This window comes from Strix uralensis, chromosome 4, assembly GCF_047716275.1.
Source record: "Strix uralensis isolate ZFMK-TIS-50842 chromosome 4, bStrUra1, whole genome shotgun sequence".
NCBI classification, from domain to species: Eukaryota; Metazoa; Chordata; class Aves; order Strigiformes; family Strigidae; genus Strix; species Strix uralensis.
This window is the reverse complement of record NC_133975.1, coordinates 102,904,179-102,927,388: the sequence shown is the minus strand read 5'-3', so window position 1 is coordinate 102,927,388 and position 23,210 is coordinate 102,904,179. Positions and strand designations below refer to the sequence as shown.

Here is a 23,210-nt window from a genome sequence, read left to right as displayed (position 1 = left end):
GTAGCACAACCTGCATTTCAAGGTGACTTTATTTATTTTGAAACTCTCTGTAAGGAATAGATGATGTCTTGAAAAGTATTTTTAAAAACTTTCCAGGTGACAGTTCAAGTAGCCAAAACTGTCATGTGCTGAGAGACTGTAACTAAAATAATCCTTGGTAATGCTTTTCAACTGTGTTTTTAAAGGAATTACTGCTTGTCTAAATAGGAGATTTACTATGTGACAGAAGGATTGCCAAACACATTTTTCAGGAACTTATTTTGAAAATGGTTTCAGTGTATGCCTGATTTATAATGTGGACATTTTTCTGTTGGTAAGAAAACCAACCTCTAGACTTTACAACGTTTTTTTTCTTCTGTTAAGAAGAGCATTCCCAAATTTTTGTATGCTGTGCAGATGTTATTTCAAGATCTTGGAATTGTTTATTGCTGTTAATTATGTTGACTAAGAAAACTTTAAGAAAATTTTTCATCTGTGGAATTCAACAACTGTAGGGTGGAATCTTAAAACAGTCAATTTTTTGGAGAATAAAATGTGATATTTTTCAGGAATCAGTTAGGGTGACTTTAAATACTTTTACATAAGAAATTATTTGCTCTTATGACGTAAGCTAAGAAAAAGCTCATCATTTTAGTGAAGTACTCTGGTGATTAAAAGCTACATATGGTGAGGACAGGCAAAGCTATGAAACACAGACACATTAAAAATATTGAGATGAATGCTATGCATTTTCCCTAAAAGCACAACACTGTTTCTAGACTGATTTCTTAAGGGTGATACACAGTCTCACTTAGCAAAGAAAGATCATAAACTTTGGGTGGGGGGGTGGGGAAGTATTGATATGATGGATTCAAGATCTTGTACTTCATTACTGCAGTAAAGTTATAGGGTTACTTTACCATTTCATTGAAAATATGTTTGCATATTTTAAAGTTAGTAATTTGTTTCTATACAAGATTAATGGATATTAACGTAAGCATTTCAGATCAAATCAGAAAAATGGAAGTAGGCCCAAATATATGGTGGTGTGTTTCTTAGTGTTCCAGTAAAGTTCTAGCAGTATCGCAACAGATTGCAGGGTATGCAGCCAGTAATAGGTAGTGATGCCAAATAGTTGACGTTTCTTTACTTCTCCCCAGATTTACATATTACATCTGATTAAATTATTTTTAGTGTTACTCATATGTTAGCATTACAAAAATCAGCGGCATATTCATCTTCTGGTGATAATGAGTCACAGACACTGTTAGTCACTTAGCACGAAGAATGGCTAACATTTTAGCAGCAGCAAAAGCCAGTAGCTTGAACTACAGAAACTTAATGAGTGAATAGAAATGGTTCTGTTAAGTAGTTGAATTGGAGTAAAATAGCTAAACTCATTGCGATTATAAGTTAGTCTCAAATTGTAGTTAAACTGTCTGCTATTAAGTCAACTTTACCAGGAGTTTTAAGTATGCATTTTATATAAGCATAATTGAAATGATATTTTTAGTGTTTAAATTGTTACGGGTAATTTCAAAGACAACGTAGAGGCTGTTAGTTACAATGTCACATTATTAATATAGTCCTTTTCCACATAGGTGTTTCAGTTTATCTTTTTTTGCTCTGATTGTTTCAGTTTATTTTTGGTGAAATAAAATGAGAATTCCTTAGATCTGGGCTTTGTGTTGCTATTTTCTTTCCCTGTTTGCCAGAGGAAAAGTGTTTAACAAGGAAGATATTATTTAATTTCCTTAATTACAAAGAAAACTTGTAGAACAAAGTAGTAGTATAACAAGTAAGTAAAACCTGAGTAAATTTTTTCCTACACTGAACAGATGAAATGGGCCTTATTAATGCTCAGAAAGAGAAATCATATCTTCCCCTTTAGTTGTGCCCCAAGTCACCTTTGTGTATTTAGCATTAACAAGGTTGGTCGGCGAAGAATTATCAAGAGTTATCAGCTTATTTGACAAATAAAAGCAAAAATTTTACAAAGGATTGAAATTTAGGGTTTTAGTGTATAAAATAGAAATCCTTTCAGCTTATTTTTTAGATCAAGAATGTTTGTTTTAATTTACATTAAACCTTGTTCTTTCCTAAGTATGTATTCCCTAAGCAAAAGGTATAACCTTTCCCTTGTATTTGCTAACATATAATAACAAGTGTAAGAAGAAATTCCAGTGAACCAAAGACTGTGTTGATGTGAGCTAGTGAGACTGTAGTAGAATAATGTGGAACAGTTTAGCTTTACCTTCACCTGATTGCTTGAAACTACAGGCTCCTGTGTTTATCAGGATTGTATAACTCCAGTAAATCAAAATTAGATATAGAGAGAAAAACAATTTTTCTTGTAGGCATAGGGATCTGAAGTGGTGGTTTTCAGGCCCATTTTTAAAGTTTGGGCTGGCTTTAAAACCATCTTTGTAATTCAGACAGTGGTAAAGTGGCCTTTAACAGATCTAACAGTTGTGGTAAAACTAACAGGTTGAGAGGGCAGCTTTATCCATATCAAGGTGTTTTCATGTTGTGTGTCCTACAGATTTGCTCATTCTGTTATTTTAAGATGGGGGTGAAGACCATTATTACAGTCCTGTGCTGGAGTGCAGCCATGAGTAAGTTAGGATAAGTATTGCTTACAGTTTTCATTATTTTAAACCATGCAAAGCATACGTTATTTGTGAATGATCAGTTTGGACTAATACAGACATCTCGATAAATGAAATTTTGTAAGCTTTACAATAGCAAGACTTGTGTGATTCCTACTGACTTTTTTTTGCCTTTTAATGAAGTCAGAGGTGTGGCTACAGTGAAATGCCAGCACTGAAATTATTCACTCTGTGGACTCCAATATAGTGGGATCTTCAACATCTTGTAGAGTGCTTTTCTTAGATGGAAGTACGGGTGTGTGCTGTATTTTTCAAGGAGCTATCTTGTTACAGCATAATGTTTAGAACTATTTCTGATTTTTTTAAGGCTGTTCTTTGTTGTTGGGTATTTTTTTTTATTTTCTTTTTTTTTCAGTGGTGAGTGTTAACACTAACGTCTTTCTGGTTGCTCTTTGTAAAATGGGAATTATGGCTTCATTGTCACAGGTTTTATGGAGATTAATTAGCCTGTCTAGTCATTTTGGGAATCTTAATGGTTACAAAGGCCGGAAGGGAAGATTAGGTCATCTAAATTGACATCCTCTCTTTTGTCATAGGCCCCTATATTTTACCTGGCTATTACTGAATTGAGCATCTTGTTTGATACAAGCATAATGTATAGCTAATGCTTCCAGTAGGACATTCTACCTAATTTTACACCCTGTTTTGCTATTTAATCCGCTCCCTAGTTTTCTTTGTTGTTGAAATTTGCTTTTCCTTTTCCATATGAGTTGGCCAGACTGCCTCATACTGTGGCGGGCAGTCAGTCCACCTTTTCCTATTGGATTAAAAGCCAGTACTGTTCTTACTGTGAATGTACTTGCACACAAGGATCTCATCAGCTCTTGATCTTCCTTCCCTCTCCAATTCTTCAGTTTCAAAATTTTTCAGAAGTGTTTTCCAGTGTTGCCTTCATCCATGCTGTTTATAGTAGTACATTTAGTTTACTGTTACCGGTTACACATCCCAAATTTAGTTAGATGTTTCCAAAACATTGTACAGGAAGTGTGGTTTTAGTTATTTATCTTCAGAGTTGCTTTTCAGGATATGATAGCTTGCTTTTTAGTTATGGCTTGATGTATTACCCAAGACTAAGATCTGTAACTTGGCATTAGTGTGTGTTAAAACTTATTCTATTTAAATGAGCCCATGCCTCTGAGTAGTCCAGACAATTTTGTATAACTCATCCCACTGTCTTTGTCACTATTTACTAGTCTGCCATTTTTTTCATTTTTTCCAGTAGTATCATCAAGTACTCTTTGTTTTGTTCAGGGTTTTGAGTGTTGAGATGAAATTGAAGTGATTCTTGCAACTACTATGCAAAAGATGGGTGCAGGATTTTAAGGCAGCGACTTAATGACCTTTTAAAAGATTCTATCTCCTAATAGATTGGATGAGACCAATCAAACAAATTTCAAATAGTGGGCTTCCTTTCTTGAATGGCTGTACTAGTCAAATTAATTTAAATGTCGGCCTCTTACAAAGAGTCTATGTAAGAAGCATAGACAGCATAGAAGTTCAGTAGATTGGTAATGGTGAAATGGAAGTTTTCTTGTTTAAGTTGGTTCTCTTTTTGAACGCCTGGAAATCTGGCAGATGCAAGTGGGGGCATGTGCACATTTAGGCGCACTTACAAAATCATACTTAACATATACGTAGGTGGATGTTTTCTGGCCTTTATTTGTTCTGTAACAGTGTTGTAAGAAAACGGTGTACAAAATGTTTTGGAAATGGGTCCAGAAGAATACATATAGGCAGTGCAGGTGTGCGGACAGTTCTTGTGGATGATTGTGATTACTCTGCTGATGTTTTCGGTTCATATGTGGAAACAAAATGGTATTTCAGCAAAAGAAACAATGAGGAAAAGTCTGAGATCTCCTCCCATAGAAAGAACTGCAGAAAGGGAAAACTATGATTAACCAAAAATAAGTTGGAATTACTATTGCTTTAAGAGCAAATCCGTTGTGCAGGATGTATGTTCTTTGAAACTTTAAAGTTTTGTGACACATCGTTGTAAATATTTAACTGGTATGTTTTTCCTCAGAAATGGTTACTAATGAGATTTAAATTCAGTTTTTAATTTTTTGGTTATTTAAAGTTGTTATATATTAAATAATTATTAAATAGTCCAGGCACATATAATTCCTTATTTTCCCATTTTTAACTGGTCTCAGCAGATGGTATGCATTAGAGATCCAGCACAAGTGCTGGCAGGCAGCTGAGCTTGGTTTTCTGCCACATGTCACATGTCCTGGACCAGGCAGCTGTCTGAAGCCAAAGGCTTTGTCACATGGCAGGGGCTCTGGATCAACTGAATCCAGCGGTTACTCAGGAATTGAGTAACACACCCTAATGCTGGTAGTAGTTATGTTAACCATTTTGAGGATGAAGTGAGGTTCTCTTCTTTCCTTCTTTTGGGTTTCGTTTAAACACAACAGTAGTCTTTAAACTGCCATTATTGTTGCTGTTTGAGCTAAGGCTTTTAAGTGCATTAAAAATATGAAATGTAATTACAGAAATGAGTTTACACTGCTTATTTTTACTTGCTTGGTATCTTTGTACACTGGCAAGCTGTAAAATCAGCTGAGTCACTTCATTTGAGTTTAAGGGCTTAGCACTGGCAGAAGCTTCCTGCTGTAGCTGTTTAAGAATATTGCATCTCTATGGATATTCCTGTTCCTAAAGAGCGGCAGTGGGGGGAAGGAAAGATTCAGAAGTATGTCAGCATATGGAGTTATGCTGATTATAATCCTGTAGTAATATAATTACACTGATAAATTTCCCTAGCCTTTCTTGACATTTTATCAATACGATTGTGATACTTAGAAAATGTTTTTAAATCAAGTAGATTTTCAGCAGAGGAAGAAGGTATATTACAGAATTCGTGTATCGTGGTCTTTACAATGTAATAAACTCATTTGAACACTGAAAGCATGAATATGCTTTTTAATAGAAATTATATAGAATCAGCACTTTTTTATGTGGTTTAGTTCTTGATGTCGGTACAGGGAACAGTGAATGCTCTACTACCCTAATCTGAATAGATAAACATTGGTTCTGAATAGTACTTATTTCAGACTTTTTGAAAACTGTTATTTACAAACCTGTCTTCCAGCAAGATCTTTAAAACATGGTGGGTGGAAGACTTGCAAGATACTAAGTGGCAGAAGCTCTTAGCCTGGGAGTACCAGAATGAAGTTGTGTGAACATCCAGAACTGAGAGACCTAAAGTAATTAGCAAGAGTTGTAGCATTGGTCACAGAGTAACCTCATTAACTCAGTGAAATCAGTCTTTCACTAAGGAGTAACAGAGTAACCTCATTAATTCACTAAGTCCCTAATCAGTCTCCTGAAGTACTCTTTTAAAGTGCTTGAGGAAGTGCCTGATTTGATGTTAATATAGCTTCTTAGAAATGAAAATCTAAAAAGATTTTTCTTTAATTTTCATATTCATTAGAAGTGCCTAAATAGAAATCTGAACTTTGAAGTTTCCTATTAGCTCCTATTAGCCATTATTTTCTAATTTGAAAGAATAAAAAAAAATAAAAAGTAGATTTTTTTGTTGTATTAAAAGAAACTCACCACTATCTTTTTGTTTGTTCCATTGCATAGGTCATTGTGAACAGAGTGATTCCTCCCCCCCAAATATGAGGATAAAGCAACTTTTTTTTCCTGTCATAATTTCTTTTGTCTGAGATGTATTAGTACTTTTAGTTAATAGATGATCAACGTAAAAGCAACATTGTGAAAACAGTTTTGATATTGGGATGTTTTAAGTTTAGAAATTATACACTCTGCTTTTTCCCTTGGCAGAAGTTGAGGCCTGCAGTGATGAAAGGTTTTGTGTTTTTTTCTCTTGGAAATCAAAAGCATCATCTGTCAGTAGATGGAAGTGTACTAAAAGCCGAACATCGGTTTCTGTCCCGTCACATCAGTTTGTTCAGTGCTGCAGTTCTGCCCTCAGCCTCCTTGCTGTCCTGGGAAGGTTTGGCAGCCATGTTTTTCCCATGTAGATGGTTTCCTAAAGGCGAGTCCAACGTGCAGCCACTGTGGTATAGACACTCCTGAAATGCTTTGCTTCACTACCTGCCAAAGTAACATTTTAGTTCTGAGCATAGTCTTAGTTGGAACAGCATTAGGGTCTATATTACTGATGGGACCTAATCTTCTACAGTAAATATTTGAGACTATTTTAGGTCCCTTTGATCTATTTTTGCCCACCTAAGGAAGCCGGTAGGGATTTACCGTGGAGTTAAGGTGTAATAGTGACACATACACAACATGGCTTGTCTGACTTGCCGTTTGGTTCCTGCTGGTGTTGATTGTATTTGCTTACCTGGTGGTTGGTTAAAAAGAGAGGCTGGTCCTCAGAAAGTGCTGTTCTCAGGACCTGCTTGCTAGATTGGTTTCCAGGTGAGCAGTGAATTTCTTTTCCCTGTGCCGCCTTTGCTTACGTTTTAGTAACAAGGTGCCTTTACTCAAGATTGAAACAAGTGAAAGCTCAAGAACTACGTGAGAGCCCCTTTGCACAATTTTGAGGTATAACGACCATCCACTGAGTAAGGGCAAAACTTCCCCTTTTTCTTAGGAGTCAAGTGCCAGCATGCAGGAATCCCCAGTGGGGCTGTGAGACAGAAGGGAGGGGTGTGCTTTGGACACCTGCTGTATGGCTGTGACAGTGTTGCATCCATCTCCCATGGTGTGCTGGTCCCCTTCCAGTCCTTCCTCCGGCACTACTCACAGATAGATGCACGTTCTTGTCCCCGAGACGTGTGGAGCAGATGCTCATAGTTTCAACCACAGGAGACCCATGCAATAGGTTAGTGCAGATTTGGGGATTAGAGGGTGATCTCTATAAAGCTGCCCTCTGTACTTCTGTTTGTTACACAGTTATTGATAGGAAAGTTACCTACAGCATAATGACTGAAACTCTTCAAAATGACAGCTGTACAATGTAATGCTATTACTATTCTAGCCACTTGCTTGAGAAGCCTGTGACTGGAGTGCTGGGGATGTGTCAGTTCACCCTTCTTCTCTGCTATTACAGGCTCAACCACTGATCTAGACTGGGTGTGAATGACTGAACTGGTACTTTCTGTTTCCTCACTAGCAGGAGCTTTAGGGACTGCTAAGTCCTGAGTGAACTTCAGCAGGCAAAAAGAATCTGAATTTATCTGTATGGCATGTGCATGCTCATGAACATGATCTGTGTGCATCTTTTAAGGGGTCCTGTGTAACTAACCATTCTTTGTCTACTGGAACACTAGTTTGTAGTTTTCACCATGAAATAAATACAGGGATGTTTTACTAGGGAATATTGAAGTTTGTTTGGGGTTTTTTTGCTTTGTATTGAGGACGTTTCATAAGTGTGTTAATCTCTGCATAAAACTCTTAGCGGTCCACGTGGTTTATCTAGTTGTGTAGTAAATTTGCTCTCCCTTTATTCAGCTGCTGCTCTTGATTCTACCAAATTTTCCAACGCCTAGACCAAATATTTTTGCAAATAATGTATCTTTAGTTATTACAGAACCAAGGTCAAAGTTCTTTTGTGACCTTCATTAGATGTAGCACTTTGTGTGTATGCCTTGTTCCTGTTCTGAGTATTACTGCTCCCAGCAGAGCACAGTAGAGGGTCATTCTTACCTGGTCCTTTTGCATGCATGTTCAGTGGCAATTTAGACAGCAAACATGAGCATAATGACAGCAGTGCAGTTAATTCTTTTGATAGTTTTTGGAGAAGCTGGAATAAAAAATTGTCTTCCCTGGAACGTCTCTATTAAAATAGCAGAAAATGCTGGTAATGAGTTAACTGACAGTAAACTGGTGTAAGTAAGTGCTTTAAAAAGCTGTGAGGAAGTGGAATAAGGAAATCCAGTGTAATGATGTGATAGGCTAAACAATAAATTGCAGTTGTGAAAACTGCTGAGATATCAAGATAAGATGTAGTAATGTTGGGTGATTAGTTTGCATTCCCTTGTCTTTATCTGTCCTATTGTACAATTATACTTTAGGCTTTCTAGGATGGAATCTGTTGATTTGCTCTGGTAGTGCAGGGAGATCCTCATCTCTGACAAGTGCCCTCAGGTGCTACAGTATGACAAATACTAATGATGTCTATGTTGCAGGCAATAGATTAGGAGAAGAAGGTGCTAAACATTATTAGGAACTTTTTTGGATAGGAGAAGAAGATGCAGTGAGAAGTTCAGAGCTAGTAATGAGTGAAGGCTCAGTCTTAATCTAATGTGTCTAATGATCACAAGACTGCAGTAAGTTAAGGTGGGAAGAAGGCAATGTTTTAATCTTGCAGGGTGTGCATGTGTGTGTATGCATTCTTGCTTGTTTGCTTATGTGATATTAATGAAGCCCATTGCCCACCAGAAGCTCCTGCTACTGGATTGTTTCACTTAGTTCTGTACAGAAATTTACCATCTTATTCATAACAATCTGCATAATTGGAATACTGTTTAAATTCTAGGAAATAATTTCCATCTACTAATAGTTTTTTTTGTCTTGTCTCAAACTCTTGACACCCACAGAGTGAAGGACTACCTGAAGAGGTTTGGGCATAGCTTCTTGGAGATGTGTTTCATACAAATACAACTCGATAATGGCGTTTTCATAAAATTATAAAAAGTCTGTAGCTGACCAGAAGGCCTGTTACATATGAGTAGTGAAAAACCCTGTATACTTGGCTGGCATAATAAACATACTTTTTTCTGCTGATATAATTATAAGTTCAAAATGTTAAAGAGCTGTGCTGCTTATAACAAAGCATAGCAATGTATTGGCCTGAAATCATATTACCAAGCAGTGGACAAGATAGAGTAGAGGTCCTGTCTAGGCAAATTGCTGTATTGTGGACTGCACTAGCCAAATGTGTCTTTTGTGTCTGAGAATGCAACTGATGACTGGACTTTATTTTGAAAGTCAGAGTCAGTGTTGCTCTCATCCTTTGGGGCTTGAAAGAGCAAGTTTGATCTCTTGCTAGCTGTGACGTCTTCGAAAAATTAATAGCCACATATAGTAGATTGTTAAGGCAGGCCTTATAAAACAACAATAAAAATACTTTTTGACAGTCTCACTGACAAATACTCAGAGCTGATAGAGTCCAGGTCTGTCTGCTTTACTTCATAAATACTTCAGACTTCTGCATGCATTTTATTGCCTGGTATGATGCGTTACTGTACTGTGTAGAACTTGAACCAAACTGTTTGAGTTGAGAGAGACACGAGGGGGAAGAAGATAACACAGCTGTACATATTGTGTGCTAAAATAATAAGCAGCTCTCATTTGCTGTTTTGGAGACTAAGACAAAAATTCTAGTGTGTTGTTTTTTTCTTTTTTTTTTGCCATCTTCCTGATAACAATGTCTGAGAAAAATGAAGTTTACACTTCTATTACTTCTAAATTTGTATGAGCTGTAATAATGATCAAGCTTTATATTATCTTTATATGCATCATTGTATGACTAATGCTTCTTCATAAATTGTCCCAGTTTTCACCTTCTTTACTATGCATTTTTCTGTTACACATTGATTATATGATTTGCTAGATTAGTTTATAGTTGGTCCAGAGCATACAATTAGAAGGCTAGACTTTTTTCATTGTTAGGTAATGGGCAACTGTTTAAAAATATTTAATGAGTTCTGTGTTGAAATGCCATGAGTTAACTCTTAAAAAGAAAAAAATGTTAAAGCTAATATGCATCACAAATGTTTAGTTTGCAGTAAATTAGCATGTACTAAAGTGGATAGTGCATAAAACTTCATGCCGCAAGGCTGATGTGTTTTGTTCTGGTTTACTTTCAAGCCTGTGATTTTTGTGTGTGTTGCTTCTTGATTTGCTGCAGGAAAAAGGAGGGTAAAAAGAACTTAGCATTTAAATTAATGCTTCAGTATTGCTTTTTCTGCTCCTTTTCTTCTGTTCAGTCTTCATTATTATCCTTAATAAATCTTTATAAAGTGTTTCTGCTACCTCTTCTACATGGTGTAGTCTAGCTCTCAACTTCCTGGTTACTAGCAATATCCAACAAAACTAAAAAAAACCCAAAACCCACAAGCAAATGAACAAAAAATACCAAACAAAAAAACCCACCACACCATGGAAGACCCAAACCTGAACTGTTAAAAGAAACAAGCATCAAGTACATAGAGCTCAGAGTGGAAGTAGCCTGAGAGAATGTTTTGTGACAGCTCTTGTTAAAATTAGATTAGTTATTTTCAGATAAATAATTTATTTTTTCAGAATAAGTGAAATTCTTATTATTGCTGCTGTTAGAGGAATTCAGCGTGCGTTACCATAGTCTACAAAACCAGTTGAAGTCTGGGTAGCTTTTTATTTTGAGAATCAAGTAATTCCCACAGGTTAAGTATATGACAAATCTATAGTTTCTTCCTGAAACCTTGTGATACAACTTTGTTGCCTTATTGGAGGACTGGAATAGTTTCTTGAAGTCAGAAAACAAATGTCCTGACAGCAAGTGGAAGTTGTTTTTTGCCTCCTAGTTGAAAAAGTATAGTCTATGACTAATGTAGCTAGAGGTTTTGGCAAAAAGACATTTTTAAAAAACCTAAACCCTTAAGTTTTTGACAATGAGCTGTGTTCTTAGAAGAAGAGTGTTGCTAATAGAGTGCACTGGCATTTGTGTGCTGTCAAAGATTTCGGTATAAATGATAGGCTCTTAGTAACTGTATTTTTGCTGTATCTGCTGGGTAATTGGCTCTTGTGCACAAGTGTTTTAAGGACAGGAACAGATGTCTTCCAAATTTTTAAATTTCCATTTTCAAAAAATACAGCCAAGTTCCATTTGTGCTGTGTCTTTTTATAAACTGTTAAATCATAGAAAAAATGTAAATGTTAGATTTGCTAAGTACTGCATTTAACTCCCTGCAAAAATCTAGAGGTTTTTTTCTGCTGCTGTCTTTGGAAATCCAAGAAACATGGTTTACTACTGTTTGCTAGTATTACAATGGAGACAGTGGAGCTCTCCTTACTTTCCAATTGGTTATACGTGTCTGGTTTTGTTTTGCTTTGTTTTTTTTAAGATTTGTGTTTATTGGTAAATTTTTTTCTTGCAATACAATGTTTGAAGAACACTGTTCATAGCAGTGTTTTACTGGTCTGTCTGGTGGTGCATAAAAAGAAGCCCTTTTGAACACCAAAACACTTGAACAGGTAGTACTGTCTGCTTTAAATTTTTTGTACTGAAATGCTTCTTGTGTCATTGTATGGTAGTCACCTAATAATGAGTACAAATTTCAGACTGTTTTTCCAGTGGATAATGTCTTTAAAATGGAAATTTACTGTGTAACCTCTTCTTAAGAAAGATGTGGAGTTAAATAGCAAATTTCTTAAATATTTATTATCATGAACCTTGAAGCTCTGTTAAGAAAAAAAGCATTCCATTTGGTGATTCCTAAAATAATTTCCCAAGAGGACAAATTTTTCCCTATATGGTTGTAGAATTTCAAGAATACTTTTTTCTGCTGGCTTCCTCCCTAATACAGCATCTTTTCAGGTTACTGATTTGAATTTTGGGGTGTGTATCAGATGCCTGCATCTTAGTGTTGTAAATGGTCTGATCCAACTATAAAGTAATTGAGCAAATCATGCCAGCATGAAAACCATTAATCTGTTAATCTGAAAGTGTATGGAATTACTCAATGTGGAGAAATTTGCCCAATTTATTAATGTGCTGTTGTATTTTTTTTCCACGCAGATGCCCTCCTCGAACTTTTTTACCAGCGCTGTGCAAAATTTTCCTTGATGAAAGTGCTCCAGACAATGTATTAGAAGTTACAGCTCGTGCCATAACGTATTATCTGGATGTATCAGCCGAATGCACCCGTAGGATTGTGGGAGTGGATGGAGCTATTAAGGCACTTTGTAATCGTTTAGTAGTTGTTGAACTTAACAACAGAACGAGCAGAGATTTGGCTGAGCAGTGTGTGAAGGTACGTGTACTGAAGAACCTTCTGTTTTTAAGAAGGAGCTGGAAAATTTGCTGTTTCTGAAGACCTTCCTCATATTCTAATCCTATTTTTTATATTAAAATGTGAAGCAAAAACATAGAGTAGGATAAAAGTGTACATGCCAGAAATACTTCTTATCTTTACTATCAGTCTGGTACTCTTCAAAGCTGACATTTCTTTTAAAAAAAGTCTAGAAAAAGAAACAAAAAATACTAGAAGAAAGTTTTCCTGTTTATCTTGACTAGAATGCTAAGGGCTAATTTTATGCTCAAAAGGGAATGAAGAATTGATCCAGATATAGATCAATTACCTGCTGTAAAAACATTGTCTGCTGTCTCTTCGATAGCACTAGACACAGCTCCTCTGCACAACTTGGAAAGTTTTCAGAAAAATTTACAAGACCCTTAAAATCGCTTATTTAAAGCATAACTCATGGCCCTGTGATAGCATATAGTTTGAGTCCTTGATTACCATGGCATCAGACTTTATGCATGTATTTCCTATTTACTGGTTCTAGTCTACGCAAAAGTATATCACTGAAGTTCTGGAGTAACAGTACTCTTGAAAATTTCAGAGCTTTCAGTTGTGTGTTATCCAAAGACTTAATTCTCCCAGGAAAAGATACTGTTGTATAACTGTCTTTCATGAACACCTGTTATGACCATGCTATTGGGGGATGTTCTTGTACTCGCTCCTCTATTTTTGAAGAAAAGTGTAACTACTAGAGTACTGAAGGCTTTAGACCCTTCTGGGTGTTGAGGAAAGAGAGGTTTGGGTTGGGTTTTTTCCCTGTTGTTTCATTTTCTTAACCAGTGTGGAGATAGATATAAACAAATAACTGACTTTTTATGTGTACTTCATTCTAATTAAATTTAATTTTGTCACAGGTGTTAGAATTAATCTGTACCCGTGAGTCAGGAGCTGTGTTTGAAGCTGGAGGGTTGAATTGTGTTCTGACGTTTATTCGTGACAGTGGACACCTTGTTCATAAAGATACTTTGCATTCAGCTATGGCTGTGGTATCCAGACTCTGTGGCAAAATGGAGCCTCAGGATTCTTCATTAGAGATCTGTGTGGAATCACTGTCTAGTTTATTAAAACATGAAGACCATCAGGTAATGTAATAGTTGGCTCAATATGCTATGAATTTAACTTCCGTAATATTTAATAAATGAATGGCTAGGTATTTTTGCATAGCCTCCACAACTATGTTTACATAGTAGTTGTTATATTTGGATATTATTTTTTTTTTTTATGCCTGTGGTGACAAGAGGATTTTTATACTCCTTAGGGTTTGACTGCAAGCACTGTTGTGTGAATACAATCTTATTTAACCTCTGAGAACTTTATTGAAAAATATCCTGTAACTTTTTTCAATCTATTTTGAAATACTTTCTGAAGTAATGATTGTTCTATGTCTGCACCTCAGTCACTATTAAATTGAATATAAATAAGGAACAAAAATCAGTTTGGTTTGTTTTTCTTTTGCCAAACTAAGAGAAGCAATAAGAACATCCACAATCAATGCTAAAATATTACATTGGAAAGCAGTTTAAATGATACTACTATAGATGCAGCTACTACTTTATTGCAGTTTTATTAACTTGAGATAAAGCGGTCCTTGTAAAATCTAGAAAATGAATCTTAGAGGAATTATCTTCCCATTAGTAGAATCCTTTTGTGTATGACATGCCAATGCTTTGCAATAACTATTTAGCCAAATTCTTGCTGTACCCTGGTCAGGCTTCTTGTCCATACCATTCACAGTCCCCATTTCACCCACCCCCATGTCTGTCCTCATTCCTTTCTCTACATGCCCCTCACATCCCAGTCTAGTTTATTAAGCACATTATATTTGGGAGACTGAATCTTTTTGCCTGGGAGCTAACTTTTTTTAATATGTTTTTAGATCTCTTTGAAAGACCCAGTTGGCAGGGGACTGTCACACTACCCATTTTGGAACAAGCTACCATGTTTTTTAGACATTATATAACTTTATTAATGCACTGATCATCTCGGGCAAGCTAATCCTGAAATTTAGACCATAAATCTGTAGTATTTTAACTGTTTTCCAATTTATGATGTGTTTGAAAAAAGCAATTGCAGTGACTGTTGGAGATCTGAATGAGAGTTCAAATTAACTTAATCTTTTAGCAGTTAAACTTTAGGGTAGGTGTGCTTAAGCTTGGAGTAACCCAGATGATGATGATAAATCTGTACTGGTATTCTTGAGAAACGTGTTTTGTGTGAACAAGCTTCAGGATTTACAATGAATGTTGATGTGTATCACGGATTTGCCCAGTGACTTCCTTTGTAAAGTTTTGTTGTTCCGCCCCCTCATCCTTTAACATGGTTGGATTGGGTCACTTTTTGGGTAGGCTGACAGTAACATTACTTGAGGGAAGAGTTCAGACCAGATGAATGTGAGCCCAAGAACAGTTTATCTATAAATTGCTTTTTTTAACCTATCTACTAGACTTGCAATTTGTGAGAAGAAATGTAAATACCTTCCACAGTACTCTTTTGCTTTGTAAACTGATGCCACTAATGCAGTATGTTAAATAAGCTGAACGTTGCTTGTGTGTTTCTGACAGAGCTGTTCTGGTATAAATCCATAAAGTATATACAGATTATTTAAATTGGCAGATTTTTTATCCATTGTGCTATCAAAGAACTGGAGCAAAATGCCAAAATGAAAAGTGACCATTACAAGTTAAAGAACAAAATGCCTTGCAAAAGAGTACTGATAAATCAGAATGCTTGGCATGCAGGCACCATGCTGGAAGTTTATCAGGCTTTGAATTTATTTAGGAGAAACTTCGTTTTTCAAGTCCTCAAAAACTTTATGGACATTTAAGATTTTAACTTCAGGAAGTCTGGTGAACAGTTTAATCTTGTTCTGTGTGTTAATGAGCAAGCCCTTGGTATGTAATAACTGACAATAATTTTGAAAATGGGCTGCACCAGAAGTTGATAATGTTTTAGGGAGTAAGAACTGTTGTAATTTAGAGTTTGGTAAAGAGTAGCTATCACTGTTGTTTTGATTGTGGGTTTTTTGTTTTTACTATTTCTTGACACCTGTCTGGTTTGCTACTGCACATCTATGAAGGTAAATGTGCCTGAGGCAGCTCATCTTGATGTGCCTATGCAAACCTCCTGATCTGACAGATGGAGACACTTGTAGTGTATAGATGAGAGAGATGTTATAAAGGCAAAACCTCCCTTTTTTTTTTTTCAACACCAAAATGAAAAGGAGCTGGATTCTTTCCTGGGCAGTAGGCCAGCAGTAATTTTTGCCAGATTGTTAAGAGGATCATCAGAGAGCCTTGTTTCCACAGTGTCGCTGTTTTGTTGGTGTTTGGGGGGTTTTTTTGTTGTTGGTTTTTTTTTTGTGTGTGTTTTTTTTTTTTTTTTTCCCCCTGTAGTGACAAACCTAAATGTTGAAGTTTGTATTTTATTATCACAAAAATGTTTGCATATCCCTGGGTCAGGTGCTCAGTGGGCAATCTGGGTTATCTAAAGGTAAAATCTGCTTTTCCCAGTTGGTCCTATTTTTAGGCTTGGTGCAATTGAAAAATTTTGTTTCCTTAAGAGAAAGAAGTATGTAAACCTTTAAATACAACTTTAACTATCAGAATTCACTGTCGATTTAATACTTTGGGAGTTCTGAGTTGGTGGCTCAGCTGATGGCTTGTCTGATAGCATTCCTTTTAATAGAAAGCTCCAAATTAATATAATATTGTAATATTAGCATAATGTGTTATAATTTGACATTTATAATTAATATTTGTATTATATTAACAGAGAAGATAAAACTGCAAAGAAATTTGTCTCCATTGTTCTTTGAGGAACAAAGTTGAAGTTCAGTAAATGTGTGAAAGTTAAGAAATAAAACCCCATAGTGCATTTTTCTTTTTACGTTTTTTAAGTTTTATTATTAGAAGGCCTCTTTAACAGTTTCTAACATCAGAACAACCAGAAGATTAAGCACTCCATATTTCACTACCAAGACATGGGTTGTTTTCATTTTTTTCAAACTGTATTGTCAGGATGGACAATTGCTAGTGGGGATTATAAATAGTGTTTCCTGGAAGAACAACATCTATAACTAAAAACTTTTAAAATGTGCTTCCAACATCTATTAATTTGGCAATTTGATTATTAAACATGTTTTTCTGGATTGATTTGGGGTTTTGCTCATATAGTTAAGGAGATGCTTACAATGCTGAACTTTAGACAAAGAAAAATTGTTTCCTTGATTTCTATATATCATCAACAGAGAGAAAGGGGGGAAAAACCCCCCAACAATGCAGTCCTTCAGTGAGCAGTTCAGAGCACTGTTGGGTTCCAACTCTGAGTTTCTGGCTTAAAAAGCCTGTCTCATCTGTTCATTGACTTTGAAGGGAATCTGGAGAAATCAGCTTCTGTGTCCTGTATTCTTGTGAATATCCCCTTAGCATCTTCTCATCATAAGTAACAGATTTTTCATTGTTTCTCTTGCACTTCTTTCTTAGGTTTCAGATGGAGCTCTGAGATGCTTTGCTTCATTAGCTGACAGATTCACACGGCGTGGAGTTGACCCAGCCCCATTAGCTAAGCATGGATTAACTGAGGAGTTGTTATCTCGCATGGCAGCTGCTGGTGGGACAGCATCAGGACCATCTTCAGCTTGCAAACCTGGACGGAGTAGCACTGGAGCACCATCTACAGCTGCAGACTCTAAATTAAGTAATCAGGTGTCAACTATTGTAAGCCTGTTGTCAACCCTGTGTAGAGGCTCTCCAGTAGTAACACATGTAAGAAATCCTTTTATGCTACAGCTTTTTGTTCTCATAGGATTTTTCCCTTCATGTACTTTAACCTATGCAAGATCTGTGTTGCTGTTTTGTATATAGATATACAGATTTCTAGATTTTATTTGTGTATATATATGTATACACACATGCACATAGGTTATTTATAAAGAGGGGACAAAAGGAAACATTTCATATGGAAATGAAACCCAATTCTGATAGTATTTTCTAAAGCCCTGTATATTTTTTATTGTTCAGACTTTTAATTATTTCCAGGATCTCCTAAGATCTGAACTTCCAGATTCTATAGAAAGTGCGTTGCAGGGTGATGAGAGATGTGTACTGGATACCATGCGGTTAGTAGATCTTCTTTTGGTGCTACTGTTCGAAGGGAGAAAAGCCCTGCCAAAATCCAGTGCTGGATCTACAGGCAGAATCCCAGGGTTGCGGAGACTGGATAGTTCTGGGGAACGTTCTCATCGGCAGCTGATAGATTGCATCCGCAGTAAGGATACTGATGCACTAATAGATGCTATTGACACAGGAGGTAAGCAAAAATACTCTGAAAAAGAAAATGAGACAGCTAAAGTATCTTTTTATTTTTGTAATGTATGGTGTCATAACAAATGCTTAGGTAGTACCTTGAAAATCTTTATATATAAGTTCACTTATTTTGTTAAATACACAACAGATGTTGTTAGTAATAATTCCTGTGCTACTTTATTGCAATTATGGGCAGAAGTGCTTCCCCAGGATTATTGAGGATGCTTAATTTTTTTAAGATCTGCTGTTCATTTAAAGAACACTGATAAAATTTAATTTATAGTTTTGGGAGCTTTAACTATTTTATTTAATTGTATCTTTCAGCTTTTGAAGTAAACTTTATGGATGATGTAGGACAAACTCTTTTAAACTGGGCCTCAGCTTTTGGAACTCAGGAAATGGTAAATCAGTTTTATAGAATCTTAAAAACTTAGGTTATTTATGTAAAGAAAGATGAAAAAAAAACTGGTTTACTTTTTCTTGCTTAACAGGTAGAATTTCTTTGTGAAAGGGGTGCTGATGTTAACAGAGGTCAGAGGTCATCCTCATTACATTATGCAGCATGTTTTGGAAGACCTCAGGTAGCAAAGGTATGATTTAAATTGACACTCAGAAATCCTTATATACTGACTTTTTGCCTTGTTCTATACAAAATGTCTTCGATGCAGTATGTTTTAACGTGCACTGTCAAATGTTTACGTGTTCTTTACAGTGTTTATCAAAATACAAATTTTTCATTATGATAGAGCAGTAAAATAGTTTTATATTAGCTCTACAGATACAAAAAGAGCGTAACGTTCTTACTTAAAGCATGAGAAAAGTGGAAGAAGAATGTATGAAAAAAATGTTTACTACTTTGGAAGAAGGAATCTTAATGTTTTTTCCATATTTAAAAATATTTGTTCTCAGACTCTCTTACGACACGGTGCAAACCCTGATTTGAGAGATGAAGATGGGAAAACTCCTTTAGACAAAGCTCGCGAAAGGGGGCACAGTGAAGTAGTAGCTATTCTTCAGTCTCCAGGTGAGTGCAGTTTTTAATTTCATACCCTTGCTAGTAGAAATGCTTCTATATGATATGTAATTCAATTATTAGAATTTCATCCTATTAAGATTCATCTAAGAAAAAAGTTTGTGACCAACCTTCCTTAATCTGCAAAGTACATATAAAACCCTTGATATTTTAGATGTTCTTAAAGGATGAGGATTACCAAAGAAACTGCTGACTGGGCACAAGCAGTGCCAGTGGTGGTCCTGCTTGTCAGCTGTGGTATGGTGCTGGACTGGGGTTTTGCTGTGGGTTCAGAGGGTGTCAGCCCTCTGGGAGCTTCTCTGTCATCCTTTCTTTCTACATGGGAATTGCACTTTACCTGTTTGTGAGACTTTTGTAGGGCTGGAGCCACAGGTGGTTATATGTTCATATTTAGTTCGCTTTAAGGACTTTGAGCTTCTCCTATGAGCGGTCTTTGGAGGTACTTGTTATCAAACAGTTTTCCTCAAGAAGTCTTGCACATGCAAATTTTATATTTTTAGGAATGCATATTCCTGTTCAGGTACTTAAATGTTAGTAAAGAAAACTCTTAAACGTACTTGAAGTGGTTTTTTGTTTGGTTGTGCCATTGAACATTTTTGGGGAAAAAATATTTTCCAGGGGACTGGATGTGTCCTGTTAACAAAGGAGATGAGAAGAAAAAGAAAGATGCAAACAAGGATGAGGAAGAATGTAATGAACCCAAAGGAGATCCAGAAATGGCACCCATATACTTGAAAAGATTATTGCCTGTGTTTGCGCAAACATTTCAACAAACTATGTTGCCTTCAATAAGGTAATATCATCATGATAGACAATTTTCCTGCATATTTTGAATTTCTTAATTCACTGTGTTAAAACAGCCAAGGTGGATTTTTTTTTCATTAAAAATTATGACATCTAAAAGTTTAAGTAATGCAAGTGACACTTCAACATATTTGTTTGAATAGAAGTGGTGGTTTGAAGTGTTGCAAGTCTAATTTTTACTTAGTATTTTAGCTAGCATTTTTTCCTTTCTGGGGAAGTGATGTCTTGGAAAAAAACATGATTAGTGAATCAGAAGTAGGAAAGCGAAGCATACTCTTGACTATAGTAGCATGATGAAAGTATACTATGCTCATATAGTACCTTGCATAGACGGTATATACTGTGTATTAGGTTACAGCTCTCTGGAGAAGATGCCTCTTACTGAGAGAATTAAAAGAATGTAATCTAATACTTAAACAGGAATACTGTGGGTGGCATAATGGTTGTGTTAAATTGCACATAACCGCTGAGCCTTTTACACTACAAATATAGCACTTGCCTGATCTCTCATTTGTGGTCCCAGTGCTTATAGGTACTTTGAGGGGTGAAAATGCAAGATAAAAAGGAACTCTAGTGGAGAGAGACTCTACGTGAGCTCATGACAGGAAGCCTAAACTAGGTCATTTTAAATGAAGGAAATAAGAAACCATGTTAACAATCTGTGCGTGATTTGATTGTTGTTGCAGATTGTTGGAAGGAAGTAGTTGGCTCTCTGTATTTTAAAGTTTTCTTTATGAATCAGGTAAATCATGTTTTTAAAAGTTAGTCAAAAAAATTCAGCTTTAATGATACAGGATTGAATGGCTTTCAAATTAATTGTAGTTCTTAATATGGAAAGCTGCATGATCTAATATTAATTTTAGGCTTTAAAACTCTAGGGATTTTGCCAAAACATGGGATGTATGTGACAGAAATGGAGGGTTGGATACCTGGGAGGAAGATGAAGTGTCCAGAATTGCCATCTCTAAGAGTGCATAAAGACAGAATGTAGAATAGGTTTACCTAGAGAAATGTTGAGGGGAGAAAGATGTTAGACTTATGTTGTAGAATCAAAAAAGATCGGTAAATGAATTATTCTTAGAAATAATCTAGGACTTATTAACAAAAACGAATTTTTGCTCCAATAATGAGAACTGAAACTCATTTAAAAATTTTTGTTTTGAAAGCCTGTTTAAATGTAGTGAAAAAGCAGTTTTCTCTTGAACCTTTTGCTGCATTGATTACCGCTTGCGTTATCTTTGTAAGAATCTTTTTTTTTTTTCCCTATGATCTCTTTTAAAGGAAAGCAAGTCTTGCCCTCATTAGAAAAATGATACACTTTTGTTCTGAGGCGCTGCTGAAAGAGGTTTGTGACTCTGATGCTGGCCACAATCTGCCTACAATACTGGTTGAGATAACAGCTACTGTTCTTGATCAAGAGGTAGGAAGAAAGAAAATGTCCTTTTATGAAACCAGTGCAGAAAAGGGGGTTATGCTCATTGATTCCACATACTTGTTAATAATTAACCCTGAAGGGTTTATGGCATCCATCTGTGACCCTGTTTGTGAAGTTCAGCATGTAAAGGTATTTTTAAGTAAAGAGATCTCCTTTATTATCACCTTTCCATCCCAATGTATTACAGGATGATGATGATGGCCATTTGCTAGCCTTGCAAATCATAAGGGATTTGGTGGATAAAGGTGGTGATCTTTTTCTAGACCAACTGGCTAGACTTGGTGTAATTAGTAAAGTGTCAACTTTGGCGGGGCCGTCATCTGATGATGAAAATGAAGAGGAGTCTAAACCTGAGAAGGTAAGTACAGAATTGATAACAATTATTTGTTCCTGTAGAACCAACACTTTTAGTACAATTTTCACTGTTATGAAAATGTCCAGTGCAAGGTAGTTAGGTAATTAAATTAATGCCTGTTGTACACCATTTGTTTTAATTGTTTTTGTTATTGTTTTCTGTAAGTTCATTTTCTGTTAGCACGTTATTATCTGCTGAGATTTCCTAGTCATACTTAGTTGTGGTCAAGTTGATTGACACTTGTTTTTGTGTAGTGTTTGAAAATGACTGCTAAATGAAATGAATCCTTTCTGAACAAAGTGCATCTCTTCCAATGTATATGCATCAGATGATTGCAGATTTTTTAAACATTGTTATGAAATACACTAAAAATATAAAAAAGAAAATAATTTTCTACATAATGAAAACCTTAAGTGCATACTGAAGTTATTTACCAATTTCCAACAGTGGTTACTGACTACTCAAATGAACCAAATGGATAACGGACCACTTCTGTTATCCATTCAGTTAAGATTTATAGCTAAACCTTAAGTGTATAGTTAAGCTTTTTACTGTGGGTTTTGGGTGGTTTGGGGTTTTTTGAGCTTGGTTTTTTTGTGGATTGGGGGTTCGGGGTTTTTTTAGTGTTTAGGTATTAAAAAGCTGTCTGGACATGGTCCTGGGCAACTGGCTCTAGATGGCCCTGCCTGAGCAGAGGTTTTGACTAGATGGTTTCCAGAGGTCCCTTCCAACCTCAACCGTTTTGTGATTCTTTTCTCACAAGTTTTGAACAGAGGTCGATGTCCCAGTCAGTAGGCTGCTGTTATTATTGTTGAGTAGATAAATCTGTATCTGAAAGGAAACAACTTCTTAGAAGTATCTTATGCTATTAAAGAATACTTTTAAAGATACATTTTACAGACAGAGGTATAGTTCCTATACTTTGGTTTGAGTAATTCTTTTTCTCCTCAAGCCTTTTTAAAAATGTATGTGTTTTGTGTGTTGGTTTTCTATTCGTTTTGGGGATTTCAATGGGTTGGGGGTTTGAGGTTTCTTGGTGGTGATGGTTTGGTGGTAGGGGTTTTTTTTTGTTTGTGGGTTTTTTTGTTTGTTCAATACGATTTTATTACAGGAGGATGAACCACAGGAGGATGCTAAAGAACTGCAACAGGGTAAACCGTATCACTGGAGAGACTGGTCAATCATTAGGGGAAGGGACTGCCTCTATATCTGGAGTGATGCTGCAGCCCTGGAGCTATCTAATGGTAGTAATGGATGGTTCAGGTTTATCTTGGATGGAAAACTGGCCACAATGTATTCCAGTGGCAGCCCTGAAGGAGGATCTGATAGTTCAGGTAGTTTCTTTACAATTCAAGTCCAAGTTAAGTTTTGAGACTGTTATATTTGTTTATATAATTTGATTGGAGCTGTTTTGTTTTGCAGGAATTGGCTTACTAAATAGTAAAGGATGTAAACAGGTGGAAGGTGGTCAGTTAATTGTGATGCTTTTTATCAGATAGCATGTGACCATAACTTGACTTCCTTGGTGAACTGTGTTAAGTAAACATCTTGCCAGTAAAAGTGTATTAACTTCGTTTTGTTTTGATTCTTCTCCATGCATACTTAATTTTTTCACCCCAGTCATTAAAAGCACTTTGTAGTGGCCGTCC

General features: G+C 36.0%; 1 protein-coding gene across 14 annotated transcripts in view; it reads left to right on the top strand.

Moving 5' to 3' along the window:
* Nucleotides 1-23,210, top strand: part of HECTD1 (HECT domain E3 ubiquitin protein ligase 1) — a 64,587-nt gene that overhangs the window by 4,834 nt on the left and 36,543 nt on the right. For 6 of the 14 annotated variants that reach the window (XM_074868224.1, XM_074868229.1, XM_074868233.1 and 3 more), the window contains exons 3-14: nt 12,346-12,580; nt 13,486-13,713; nt 17,113-17,394; nt 17,650-17,938; nt 18,259-18,335; nt 18,426-18,524; nt 18,844-18,958; nt 19,586-19,760; nt 21,053-21,191; nt 21,394-21,564; nt 22,673-22,895; nt 22,984-23,028. In XM_074868224.1, coding sequence (XP_074724325.1) covers nt 12,346-12,580; nt 13,486-13,713; nt 17,113-17,394; nt 17,650-17,938; nt 18,259-18,335; nt 18,426-18,524; nt 18,844-18,958; nt 19,586-19,760; nt 21,053-21,191; nt 21,394-21,564; nt 22,673-22,895; nt 22,984-23,028 — 2,078 coding nt within the window. The remainder of the gene's footprint in view (nt 1-12,345; nt 12,581-13,485; nt 13,714-17,112; nt 17,395-17,649; nt 17,939-18,258; nt 18,336-18,425; nt 18,525-18,843; nt 18,959-19,585; nt 19,761-21,052; nt 21,192-21,393; nt 21,565-22,672; nt 22,896-22,983; nt 23,029-23,210) is intronic. The other 8 variants (XM_074868237.1, XM_074868232.1, XM_074868236.1 and 5 more) reach the window with 3 other exon arrangements.